Consider the following 12,427-nt stretch of genomic DNA (forward strand, 5'->3'; position numbering starts at 1 on the left):
TAACTAATTTTGTGTAACTTGTATACAGATATAATTTTGAAGGAGTACAAGTTCTAGGCTTCGACGAACTAATGAGATTTTCTATAGACTGCTGATATGATTTTCCTTTCGTTGTCGAATTTTCCGACATACTTTCTAAAAGGTTAGAAGAATTTGACATTGATGATGTTGATGGGCTAACCTCATAGACATTTCGCTTTTTATTATCGTCTGCTGTAGTTTTGAAATGATTTTTTGTTGATTTTACACATCCGCTATTACCGTTGATGTTATCATTGTCCAAATCCCAACTGTTACTTGAAGTTGAATACGGTGATTGCCCCAAGAATAAAATACCGACGCTGTGATCTTTGGTGAAAAAATTCATTAAATTTGTCTTATTTTCCTCTTTATTATGGTATTTTGACTTAAACATCTCTTGAAGCTTTCGTTTCATACGTTCGTGAGCATTGGACTGCATTGATTTTGTATTTTTTAGATTAAAACTTTCTCTTCCAAATATGACTTTTCTGCGTATCTCGAATCCTTTGTAGGCCCAAAAATTCACATACATAAAATTTTAATTTTTAAAATTTAAAAACCGATTTTTTCAAATAACTTCCTCCTACATAAGAAATAAAAAAAAACTATGAAGGGTTTCTGACGATATAAACACAACAACAACAAATCTAAGACAAATACGAAAGGGCCTACGTTAAATTTCCAATACTTTGCTTCGGCAGGAAATGTCTTAAAACAGAAAAAAAAGGAATGTTACAGCCGAGCAAAATCGACCATTAGGTGCCGCCATCGCTTCGCTTCATTAATAAGATACCAGCAATTACAAATTTTTTCTATGTAAATAAACAATTTTCATAAAAGTCTTCATGTTGGGAGATACTCAGACGCCAAGTTTGTCCAAATCTCTCAAATTAAATTTATTTGTGAAAATTTTCATTATATTCCAGCTTGTTCCGTGATAACAAACCGCAAATTCGGCTTTATCGCCGTACAAGGATTTATTTTCTTGACACCAACTATATATGGTGCGGTCTAAAAAATAGCTTCATGCGATCCAAATTTCTTATGGTCGATACATCTTCACAATATATTAAAAATTAGTTCGTTTTGTCGTATAGAGCCTTTTTTTGCATTAGAACACTCATGTGGATTGAGATTTAAACAAGAAACCCGTTTGCCATCTCGGTATTAACATCATTTTAAAAATAACTCTGCAGTCAATATATGGTGAAGGGAAAACTGAGATAATTTAAATTAATTACAAACAAGAATAATGACAGAAAAAAGTGAAAAATGTCCAAGTAAAATAAATAAATAAATTGGTATTTGTTAGATTTTCAAATTTTTTTTTATTATGTGCGTCGGGACCTAAAAGAGCCCATGCCCCTAATCCTCCAGTTTTAGCACTCTTATAAATTCTGCCATCTTGTTTTGATCGGAGCACCATACAATAATATCTGGCGGTAAGAAGTGTTCGTCAAACACTTGACCTCTGATTCTAAAATCGATATAATGGGATATATCACTCGTTCCTTAGCCGTATCTACATGAATCATTTTCGGGATTACCCATGTTTCTTAATGATAGCTAAGGGAGTTGTTATTCATATAGAAGCCGTTCACCAACCGTACGTCGTTCGTTCTTAGTTCCAATAGCTTAGGTATCGGAAAAGTTTATTAATTTTTGGCTTGCCGCTCTTTTGCGGTTTTCTTCTCAACTCGTTTAAGACACGAGAGTAGATGTCGGAGTAACAGAAATATGCTTTATATTATTTTTGGAAAGTGCATTTTAATATTAATAAACATTAATGGAATCTTTTTATTTATTATAGAAAAGATTTTTTATAATTTAGTTTCATTTCATGACGATCCTTACTTCTTACCTAATTTCTTTAAGCAATAGCAAAACCTTAAATGAATACAACCCTGCTGAAAAAATGTGTGACCATTTAGTTTAGTTTTTTTCAAGCAATTATTTTTAAAATAACATAGTTGTAATATCAAATTTCCTTTTCCCAAATTTATGAGAATTGACTTTTTTCCACTATGCGATCATTCAACTCATCAGCAAACATAAATCATTATATTATTAATTTAAAATAAATGATTAATTCTTTCTGCGGGGCTTTGAATTTCACAGTTGCATTCGTTTCGGACAATTGTTGAATTTAATTGCAACCCTTTTAACATGTGCTTTCAATTTATTGTTGTTATTTTCATACTGTCAGATTTTATTCATAAATTTTTTCTTTTTCATGTGTGATGAGGTCTTTTTTAAATATTTTATACAAAATATAAGAAGTTAAAATTTTTTTTTTGTTCAGGTGAATTTGGGGCCCGTTATACCATTCGACAAATATCTTCAAAAGAAATTTTAGCAAAAAAAAAAAAATTAATTTAAAAAATACATGCATAAAAACAAGGAATATTCAAACCAAAATTCAATGCCGTCTAAAGCTCATGAACAATTGAAACGAAAGCTTCAACAGATATTTAAATCAAAAAATGAAGGACCAGGGGATAAAACACAAGAAAGGACAAATTTAATGAATTATAATGGTAAGAAGTACACGGCTGGTACCTTATTCTTGGATCAATCACCGTATGCTGCAAGAAAACGTAATTTCGACTTGGATAAGAATGTGAATGTGGATAGCAATAGTGCGAATGATCACGAACGGTGCGAATCAAAATCAACAAAAACTCAATCGAAATGCAGCGCAAAGAGTAATAAAAAATCAAATAATAACAAAGTTGGCTCTTCAACATCGAAGCCTACTAGTACTCTCAAAAAGGAATCAAATAATTCGACGGTAAAGGGAAAGGTACGTCAGGCAGGTCTGTCTGGCAATCGAAATCAAATTCGAACTGAAAAAGTTAAACAACAAAATTTGAAAACTCAACCAATTGTTAAAAAGGAGAAAGCGGGGAAAAACTATAAAATAGTGGAAAACGAACAAGGAATTGAAATGGATAAGACTGTTATGCAGCAAGTAAAAAAGGAAGACCACGAGCAAGAATGTAAAAAGCGACCTCTTCCTGCAAAAATGTCGAATGAACCAAATAAAAAAGTTAAAATTTTCCGAAAAAAGGTGGATAAATCTCGCAATGTTTATGAAAGTGATTCGGAAACTACAGATGGATGTACAGATCATTTCTTTTCTCATAGTTTCGAGCGTAGTCGTGGAGGTAAGTCAGAAGGCGGACGTGGTGATGGTCCTGCGGTTAGGTCTAATGTTAAAAACACTTATTACTACGACGATGACGAGAAGTATTTGTACGAAGAAAACAGTGATGAAAATGAAGATGAGTTTACTTCGGATGACGATGATGACTATTTGGAAGACGAACAATCTGATTCCGATGATGATTTCGACTATATATCGCATAGCTTTGAAAGCGATCAAAATGAAACATCATATTATTTTGATAGCGATGATGAAGGTGATGTTGACTATAAACCTCCAAAGCATTTCACAGAAGACCTGATTATACACAAGGGTAAGTATTCAATATCAGAATTATTTTATATAACACTTGCTCGCAATTTAAGGTACAGCATATAAGCGCGATTTGCGACCGGACGATAAGGTTAACTTTAAAATAGATATTTGTCGCGCTCAGATAATTGAATTGCGTGATGATGAAATGGTGACAAAAAATGTAGAGCAACCAAGGGCTTACAAGAAAGAAGAGTTGCAAAAGCTTAACTATAAACAGCGTTTAAATGCCAGTAATAAGGATAGCAACGAAGTGGTGCAAAGACAGCAACAACATCAGGAATGGCATCAGCAACAAGAACAGCAGCAAACGTATGAGCAACAACATCAAGAGCAGTATCAAGGACAACAACAATATCAGCGCAACGACATAAGAGACGAATGCCCCCAGCTAGTACCTATTGCAGAAGAGCCGGAGGACAATTTGGAAGAAACTGAGGAATCTGATTATCTCTGTTGCGAAATCCACGATAGTTCGATGAGTGATTCAAATGATTCCTGGATTTCGATCGATATAAACGATAAATATACATTGAGGGATAGGAAAAACAACAATGCTGCCAAAGAAATGGAGGAAATGTGCTCTGTGGATGTAATTGATGCTAGCGATTGCGCATGTAAACCTAAAGAAAACGTAACTACTGCAACAGAAAAGCTAAGTGGAGAAATGTGCTGTGATGACAAGAATCAATTACCAGCTGACAAACTCTCGAAATTTACGGACTACAACAAGGAGAGCACTGTTTTAATCACGGAATTTGTGGATAATGCAAGCGACACGTCTGTTACTGAGGGAGGCAGCACCCACGCGACGGTATCAGAAGATCTCAATGCACTGATTTACAATAAACTGGCCGAAAACTCCGCAGAGGAGAGAAATCAAGATTTGGATCATTTTCGTTCAATATTCTGCAATGCCGTAATGGATAATTTGGTATTAGTTTTACTTAAAGATCCATTTTATATATATGGCACGATTCGTTTAACATTGCTGACTGGCAATATTGACTTGTATGGTCACACGCCGGCTTTATATACGGAGTTGGAAGTCTTCTCCCCTCGCGGTTGCACCATAGTAGAAATTTCCCCGAAGTGTTCTGAAATGAATCCAAACCTAAGTAAGGATGCCTTAATTGAATTCCTTAAGAGCTATGATACCAAATTTACGACAAGAGATTTAAAAAGACTGGCCGATACATACAATCCCAAGCGAGATGCCGTTTTACTTTTGAAGCCGAATAAAGAAAGTAAACAAATAAAGCAGCAATTCAAAAAATTTATGGAACAAAATGTCTTTCCCAATATAAAGACACTCGGAATCGAACGTCCTTTATATGGATCTGAATACCGTTTACGATGTGTTATTAATACCTCAGCCCCTGAAGAGAAATGTTTGCGTATACCTAAGGAATGGCATGACTTTAAGTTACAATCAAATTCTAGGGTAATGATAGCCGGTGGTAAAGCTGTGGGAAAGTCAACACTATTGAGGTTCCTGATCAACAAATTTTTGCCTCACCTTCACAATATACTTCTTATCGATTTGGATATCGGACAGCCAGAGATTTTTGTACCACAAACTGTTTCGTGTACCACCATAAAGCAGCCTTTGATAGGTCCCGGGTTTTTGTTGAATTTAGAACCAGATTTTGCATTGGCTGTGGGCCATATCAATATCGTTTTGTGTCCTCATCGTTATATACACTCAGTGAACGATCTTATCAAATATTGCTTATCCAAACAAGAATATTGCCAAATTCCATGGTTAATTAACACAATGGGCTATAATAAAGGCTTCGCCTTGGAGTTAATGTCTGAAATTACCCAACAACTTATGCCAACTGATGTGATACAGCTGCAAGCACGCAAAGATATAAACAACTTTGACTTTGCTTTATTCGTCGACGTTTTAAACAATGTTCCCAAACGAATGTTCTTAGACAATTATGAAAAAAATGCGCAGGCATCGCCGATCAAACCATATGTGTTGCATTTGTGGGATTCACCGGTGGTCGAAAAGGAGAACCGTCATCAAAAGGATTGGGATATGAGCGCTAAAGACTTACGTTACGCTAATCTTTTAACGCGTCTCAGCACGACTTTAACCAATACAGCAGAATGGTTAACGGATTGTAAGCCGATGAGGTAATTTTTAACCTTTTTGATATATTTTAGCAATTATTCGCTTCGCACGACTTCTTTGTGTACTTGTAAAATGGCTTTGATTTTTCGATAAAAGCCGTTAGTTGGTTTTTCCCTTTACATGGCTTATAAAAAAGTACAATATGTTGAGAACGGAGAGAGCACAGAGTTGCTTTCAATAAATCGCAACATATCGATTCTGTTAAAGTGAGAGAAATATAGCTGGAAATTCTGTTAAAAGCAAAAATTCAACTCGAAATTCTGTTAAAAAGAAAAATTGAGCCTCACGAACCCTAAAATTAATAAAAAAGAAATATTCAGACAGTTTAAGTCCATTCAGGAGATGATTCTGAATCGCTTGGCATGATAAAAGTGATTCAATCCCAACTTCACACGGCACTTGCTTGTATCTGAAAGAAGTACAGAACATAATTAAAACAAAAAAAAATTCTGATCTTTTGTTTTGATTTTTAATATGAAATAATTAAAAAATCCATCCTATGAGGTAGTTGTTATATTTAATGCTACGTATATTTTAATGGTTGTCCGTATTCTTTTCAGTGCTCCTCTGCACAGATTAAAACTCGTCAATCTATTGGAGAACGTTTCTTATACTCGAGAAGAGTTAATCAAAGCCATTGAAGCTAGTTTGGTTTATTTATGCCACTATAGAGAAGACGATGCCTCATTGGAATGTTGTGGAGTTGGTAAGTATAAGTTTTGTAGTGTCTTTATAATTCTTCTTATCCACTCTGCATTTCATAGGTGTTGTCCGTGGAATTGATCACCAAATCGACCAAATTTATTTGGTACCAGCTACATCTATAACCTGCCTAAGACGTGTCAACTGCTTAGCTATCGGTGAGATGCCTTTACCTTCCACTATGTTCACATACCAAGGCCCTCGCGTTAAGGACACTGCACCCTATGTTTATAATACTGTAGATGCTAACTCTTCTAAATCCATTAAACATTTCCCTCGGCGGCTAAATGAAACATGTTTCAAAAAAAATTAGTGTACATATTTTTCTAAAAAAAAAAAAACATAATTTTGAAAAAACAATTTTTTAATTTATTTAATGCGATATATTATGGCGGCCTTTCAAAATCCTTCTCATCAATACTCTCCTGCCTTCTGGAGTAGACATACGTTTATCCCAACCATGGACATTAATACGCTTCACTTCACGTGGTTTGGGAAAATGGCATCTAACTTTTGGCTTTAGTATAGCTCGATTGAAAACATGGGCTTCACGAAATGCCAAAGTGGAAACAACAGTGAACGTTCTAGGAAATTAAAAGCCTTAATTAATAGCTGTCACATTACAATCGTTTCACTTACTTTTGTAAAATACCTGTAAACATTTTCTCATTCAAATTTATTAAACTTATCAGAAGTTGAAAGTAGAACTTTGCAAAAGTCAGAAATACCGGTCAGCTGTTTTAATGAGTTACTTAACATTGTCATTTTGCAATAGTATTGGTATTAGGGAAAACAGTTCCGGTAGTAAAAGCAACTGGCAATATTGACACGATTAAAAGCATTAACGTTAAAATTTATTTAGGTAAGGCAACGCTGATATGCTTCTCTCCTTCCATTAGATTAAATGCTATGATTGATTGATTGCACACAGAGTAGCTACTGGAGCTTGTAAGTATATAGTATAAGTGTTAGGTGGTATTTATACGAGTTAACTGAAACTTTAATTGCGAATTGTTTGCTGGTTGTATTAAATTATTTGCACTAAAGTCTCATTAAATAGAACAGAAGAGGAATATCTTAACATTTAAATACTTGGCGCCGTCAGGGGTTTTCTAGCATTGTTATTGTAAAATTTTGTTTGCTCTGAGAGGAGATTAGTGTAAAATTTTCTTTTGCTCGTATCTGAAAAAGAGAGAAAATCACCACTTTTTAACAATTTGCTTACATGAATATAATATAAACCTAAACATTTTTAAGATTTTTTTCAGTTGCCTTTTTCCTCTTCAAAAGAAAAGTCATTGAGATTTGCAGTAAAAGTATTTTATTGCAAAGTAATTAAGAATGATATTAAAAATAAACAAAAAAAAAGTGTCTGCTCCAAACAACTACGTAAATGTATAGTTAATTAAAACGGATTTGATTTTAGATATATGGAGATTTTATAAAAAGAAAGAAAAAATTAAAACATTGCATTCACTCTTACAGATAGAATGAAAAGAAAATTAAACAAGAATTGCGAAAGAAAACAAAAGCAATCGTAATTTACTTAAGAGAACGAAAAGAGGAGAAAACATAAACTAAAAGGTGTTATTTTTTTTTATTTATTTATTTTTTTTAAAAGGAAGGAAACAAAAGTTATGGAAGGTTAACCTTTAAAGTATGTTTAAAAAAGAAAAATATTTTCTTATTGAATAATAAATAATGAACTTTTAAAAAAGTGCTATGAAAATTTTCATTTTCATAATTGTAAAGTGCGAGTTTGCGGCGTCAGTGGCTAAAAATACATAAGCAACACAACTAACGGCAACAACAGCAACAACAGCAATAAATAGCCGTTAAGACGTACACGTTACAGTGACAGTGTAAGTGAAGAAGAGAAATTTGCAATTTTCATAAAGTTTCTTTATCTATGTGTTTAAAAATAAAACATTATAATAAAAAAAGAAAATCGTAAATCGAACACTTTTTAAATTATGCTCAAAGTATCCAAAAATATATTGAAATTATTATTATTTTTTTTTAAAGAAGTTTTTCCGCTGGATACTCTAAATGTGTTTTAGTCACATTTTTCTGATTGCTTTTCTCTACATTTTACGCGATTACATAGTAATTTATTTTGCCATCTCTTTTTCTTTCTTTCTCTCATTTCTTGGCCTTTATAGCAAACAACAACGCTCTTCATTCATTTAAAAAGCGAAAAAAAAAGGTAAGAACATAAAATAATCGTGTGTTGGTGGATAAAAGAGAGTGTTCAGCAAAAATATACCCAGTAAAATGTGCTTATTTATATGTGTATATGTGTTGTGCGAGTACGTGTTGAAGTGCACTCTGCAATGCACTGTTATGTTAGTATGCTCCGCTTGTGTAAACTTTGTCTGTTTATCTGTCTGCTTTTGCATATTTCAGCATTTTTGTTTGCCAAAAATTTTTTTTTTTATGGCAGTGGTTAACAGTGTTGTTGTTATTTTTATTGTTTACTTTTTTTTTTTTTTTGTTTACTGTCATTGTTGCTTATGTCGGCTCAAATAATTTGCGTACGGCACAGATGACGGCGATGAGTTGTTACAGCCTGAACAGTCTGAGAATATTTGTTGTTTCCTCTTTGTGGATCATGAATGCTGTTATAAGTTGTATTTTATGTGTAAATGGCTTCCTGAGTATGTTAAGTATATTCACACATACACATAGACGCACGGAGTCATATATTTAATGACACATGTAATGCAAATATATTTAACTTTCAGTTTTAGTAGCATTTACTCTTTTCGACAACTTTCAATGGTTTGGCGTAAAGAAAATGAAAGAAGGTGATAAAAAAATATCGATTTTTTTTTTTTCTGCGTGCACGCATATATTGCATGTTTTTATTTTCTCTTGCTTTTACTGTTGTTGTTGTTGTTGTTGCTGTTCTTCTTCCCCTATCCATTTTCATCATTTTTCTATTCATAAATATAGCCATACACTTTAGTGCATATGCCTGTTTTTCATTTCTATTCCACCCAAGAGAAATGGTTTACTCACTCTTACCATTTAAATTTCGTTCTGTCAGCCAGTGTGAATGCTTTGATGTCTTTCCTTTCGATGTATGAGCGATTGTGTGCAAATTCAATTTTGAAAACACGGAAACACAGAATCGTTCTTTATGCATTTACAAAACGTGTACAACTACAACAACAATAATAATAATAATAGCATAAACATATCTATCTACATATATATTTATGTACGTGCACATGTTTATGTATAAAATACGTATTGTATTTGCATAAACGGTGTACACATTTGTCGTATGTTGTTTTTCGGTACAAGCAATGCGTGTGCATAGATGTTTGCAAAACCAAGAACTCCCGCCAGTATGTATGTATGTATGTATGTTTTGTGTGCGCCTATCTGTTATTATTAAATCTTTATTAGAGTGTTTCGCCGTTAGGCTATAAAAGCATTACCAAATCTGATTTGTGGGCAAATAGATGCATGCGAGGAGAAAGAGCTGTAGTTTAGTAGCACTGGTAGTACTGGTAGTGGTAGTGTAGTACAATACGCCAAAAGCTCGTTTGCTCTCTGTGATGCTTAATATTTGTTTGGATGAAAAGGAATTTTAATATGATTTGATTTCGAAATGTTTTTGAAGTTTAGTAAGCATTCGCGTACGCCTGGTAAGTTACTGAGTGAAATCAGGCATACTTATGTAATGTGGTTATAAATCCGAATTTTAACATACAAACATACGTATTTTGTAATTTTTGAAAGGATGCACTCGCGAGTAGTCTTTTGACCATATTTCCATATTACATAAAGTGATTGATGATGATTAATTGATTCATCCCGGAAAGATATCTTTATAATTGTTATTTTCATCTTTATGATCGCAGGTAAGACTTCAAATATTAATTATGATATATTAAGGCTTGCAAGAGACAAATATGAAATTTACTAATAATCGTTTGTCCTTGTTCTTGAACAATCGAAGATATCAAAAGCTACATTGAATTTGGACTCACAGTAAGGTGCAATGCAAAAGGCATCCTTTCAAATCGAGAAAATATTTCGAGCAGGTAGATGTTATTTTTATACTCCACATCGTTTGTGGCACAGAAGGGCTTCTTGATATAGATCCATCTTTTATTATATCGCTACATTTTTTAAGCCGATTTAAGCTTGCCTGTCCGTCTTATGTTCTTGTGTGTGAGGACGAATGCCATTGAATATTGTTGCGATCGGGCCACGTTTTCGACCACTTTCCACATAACGGTCCTTATATGAATAACTATTAAATATTTAACGGTGTTTCTCTTGTTTAACTTTGCAAATTATTATATTAAAGCCCGGAGTAGTTTCTAATTAGAAGTTTAGTCCTTATATTTTTGAATCGCTTGCATAATTTCGTTTCAAAATACCATTATACTCACGACGAGGATAAAGGATATCTATATAAATGGAATTTACGCTTCAGCGGATGAGTTCTCAAAATTTTGGAATGAAAGTTTTATAGGATAATGTTAAACGTTAAAGTTCTTCGGTATGTTTGGAAGTTTGAGGAAAATAATTTTTTTGTATTTTAAATATAAGGGTATGTATTGAGTGTTTGCCGATTTATGTAAAACTAAGAAAAAGTTGAAATTGTTCCGGCTTTCATTACACCGATCAATTTAGTATCATTTTCTGAATCTACCTAAGTTTGTCTGCCCACCTGCCTGTTTCGCTATCAAGCTACTATTTGCAATTTGTGAGATATTTTGACGACGATCGCTATCGAAAATGGTGCCAAAATAGGAAGCAAAAGCGTGGATTAGAATAACTCAAGTGAATGACTAACAATTAATAATTAGACAATAATTATTATTATTATTGTTATTATTAATTCAGTCAGAGAAAATATTCTAAGATTAAATAAAGTCTTAAAGCTCTGGCATCTAAAAGCTAACGGCTATTGAAAATTCTATCGCGCTTGAGATTTGAACCCAAGAACTATTGGGTTCTTAGTCGAGCTATTGCCTACTCGATCACTCCATGCGAATCAGGCATAATTTTGTATTTACTAATCATATTCAGAATTATCGAAAACTCTTCCAAATCTATTCACGTCAACAGGACGAGGAGCTCTGAAACCGTGTCTGAGGAAATAAATTCGTTGTACGCCTGGATCTGATGAAATTGATTTTCTTATATAGATATCGCATACACATCGACATGACATCGACAGTTGTGACATATCTAAATATTTCCCAAGTCGCTCGTTTTCATTTGTCACATATGGCATGACATAGCCGTTTCTTACTAGAGAACGAACGTTTCTGGAAAACATGCTAAGGCATGTTAAACGTGTTGTGTACAGAATGCAATTGTAAAATATTAAAACGGTAAAATATATAGATGTCGAGTGGATGTGTCGAGTGGCGAATTGGAGACGTCTACAGACTAAAATGTCTAGTTTTTATTTGTAGCCCAGTATCACATATATGTGACAGTTGACAAGAACCCGTATTTCACTCTTCTTGTAATCTCTATACACTCATACGTAAAGTCTACTCAAGTTCATGTCGCACAAAAACGACAAATATTCTGGATCTACGATAGACATTCTGCTTAGAAGACTCCGGTAGCGAATGGGTTAATTTCGCATTACTAGAGTGATTGCAATAAGAAAATATCTATTATTCGAAAGATCTTGGGAAAGTTCCAAAGATCCTATTCACTTCCATCGTTACATTCGCAATAATATACTTTGGTATTTATGGGGGAATAAAATCTATATTCATTGTTAAGCTCAATATTTTTTAAATAGCCCAACTTCTCGTTCAAGTAGAAAAAATCACTACAATTAGGAAAATTATGATCCTCACTAGCACTGTGAACCTTTTGTACTCTTGGTTTTTATTTTAAGAAAAAAAGAAAAAAAAAAAAAAAAAAAAAAAAAAAAAAAAAAAAAAAAAAAAATAAAAAAAAAAAAAAAAAAAAAAAAAAAAAAAAAAAAAAAAAAAAAAAACTTAAAAAAAAAAAACAAACGAAAGAGATTGACACTATAATATTAGGTTGGCAGAGCCACTTTTTTCGTTTTTTCACAGTCGTTGCGGAATCAGCCA

The 12,427-nt window shown here is 33.3% G+C and overlaps 3 protein-coding genes across 4 annotated transcripts in view; 2 read left to right on the forward strand and 1 right to left on the reverse strand.

Moving 5' to 3' along the window:
- The first annotated feature begins 2,247 nt into the window (after window positions 1-2,247).
- On the forward strand, window positions 2,248-6,743 carry LOC119636611 (polynucleotide 5'-hydroxyl-kinase NOL9). Of its 2 annotated transcripts, XM_038032084.1 has the most exons (5): window positions 2,248-2,266; window positions 2,324-3,500; window positions 3,553-5,644; window positions 6,203-6,348; window positions 6,407-6,743. In XM_038032084.1, the coding sequence occupies exons 2-5, from the start codon at window positions 2,408-2,410 to the stop codon at window positions 6,655-6,657; spliced, it is 3,582 nt and encodes a 1,193-aa protein (XP_037888012.1). In that variant the 5' UTR covers window positions 2,248-2,266; window positions 2,324-2,407; the 3' UTR covers window positions 6,658-6,743. The 2 variants fall into 2 exon arrangements, with proteins under 2 accessions (XP_037888012.1, XP_037888013.1); XM_038032085.1 differs by lacking the exon at window positions 2,248-2,266 and having other exon boundaries at window positions 2,301-3,500.
- LOC119636612 (39S ribosomal protein L34, mitochondrial) lies at window positions 6,649-7,071 on the reverse strand. Its single transcript, XM_038032086.1, has 2 exons — window positions 6,984-7,071; window positions 6,649-6,928 (listed from the first exon to the last, which is right to left on the reverse strand). The coding sequence occupies exons 1-2, from the start codon at window positions 7,004-7,006 to the stop codon at window positions 6,718-6,720; spliced, it is 234 nt and encodes a 77-aa protein (XP_037888014.1). The 5' UTR covers window positions 7,007-7,071; the 3' UTR covers window positions 6,649-6,717.
- A 538-nt stretch (window positions 7,072-7,609) lies between these two features.
- The window catches only part of LOC119636361 (serine-rich adhesin for platelets), a 126,733-nt gene continuing 121,915 nt past the window's right edge, over window positions 7,610-12,427 (forward strand). The window contains exon 1 of the mRNA XM_038031673.1: window positions 7,610-8,206. The gene's annotated coding sequence lies outside the window, so the exon portion shown is untranslated. The remainder of the gene's footprint in view (window positions 8,207-12,427) is intronic.

The sequence above is a fragment of the Glossina fuscipes genome, unplaced genomic scaffold (genome assembly GCF_014805625.2).
Source record: "Glossina fuscipes isolate IAEA_lab_2018 unplaced genomic scaffold, Yale_Gfus_2 28, whole genome shotgun sequence".
NCBI classification, from domain to species: domain Eukaryota; kingdom Metazoa; phylum Arthropoda; class Insecta; order Diptera; family Glossinidae; genus Glossina; species Glossina fuscipes.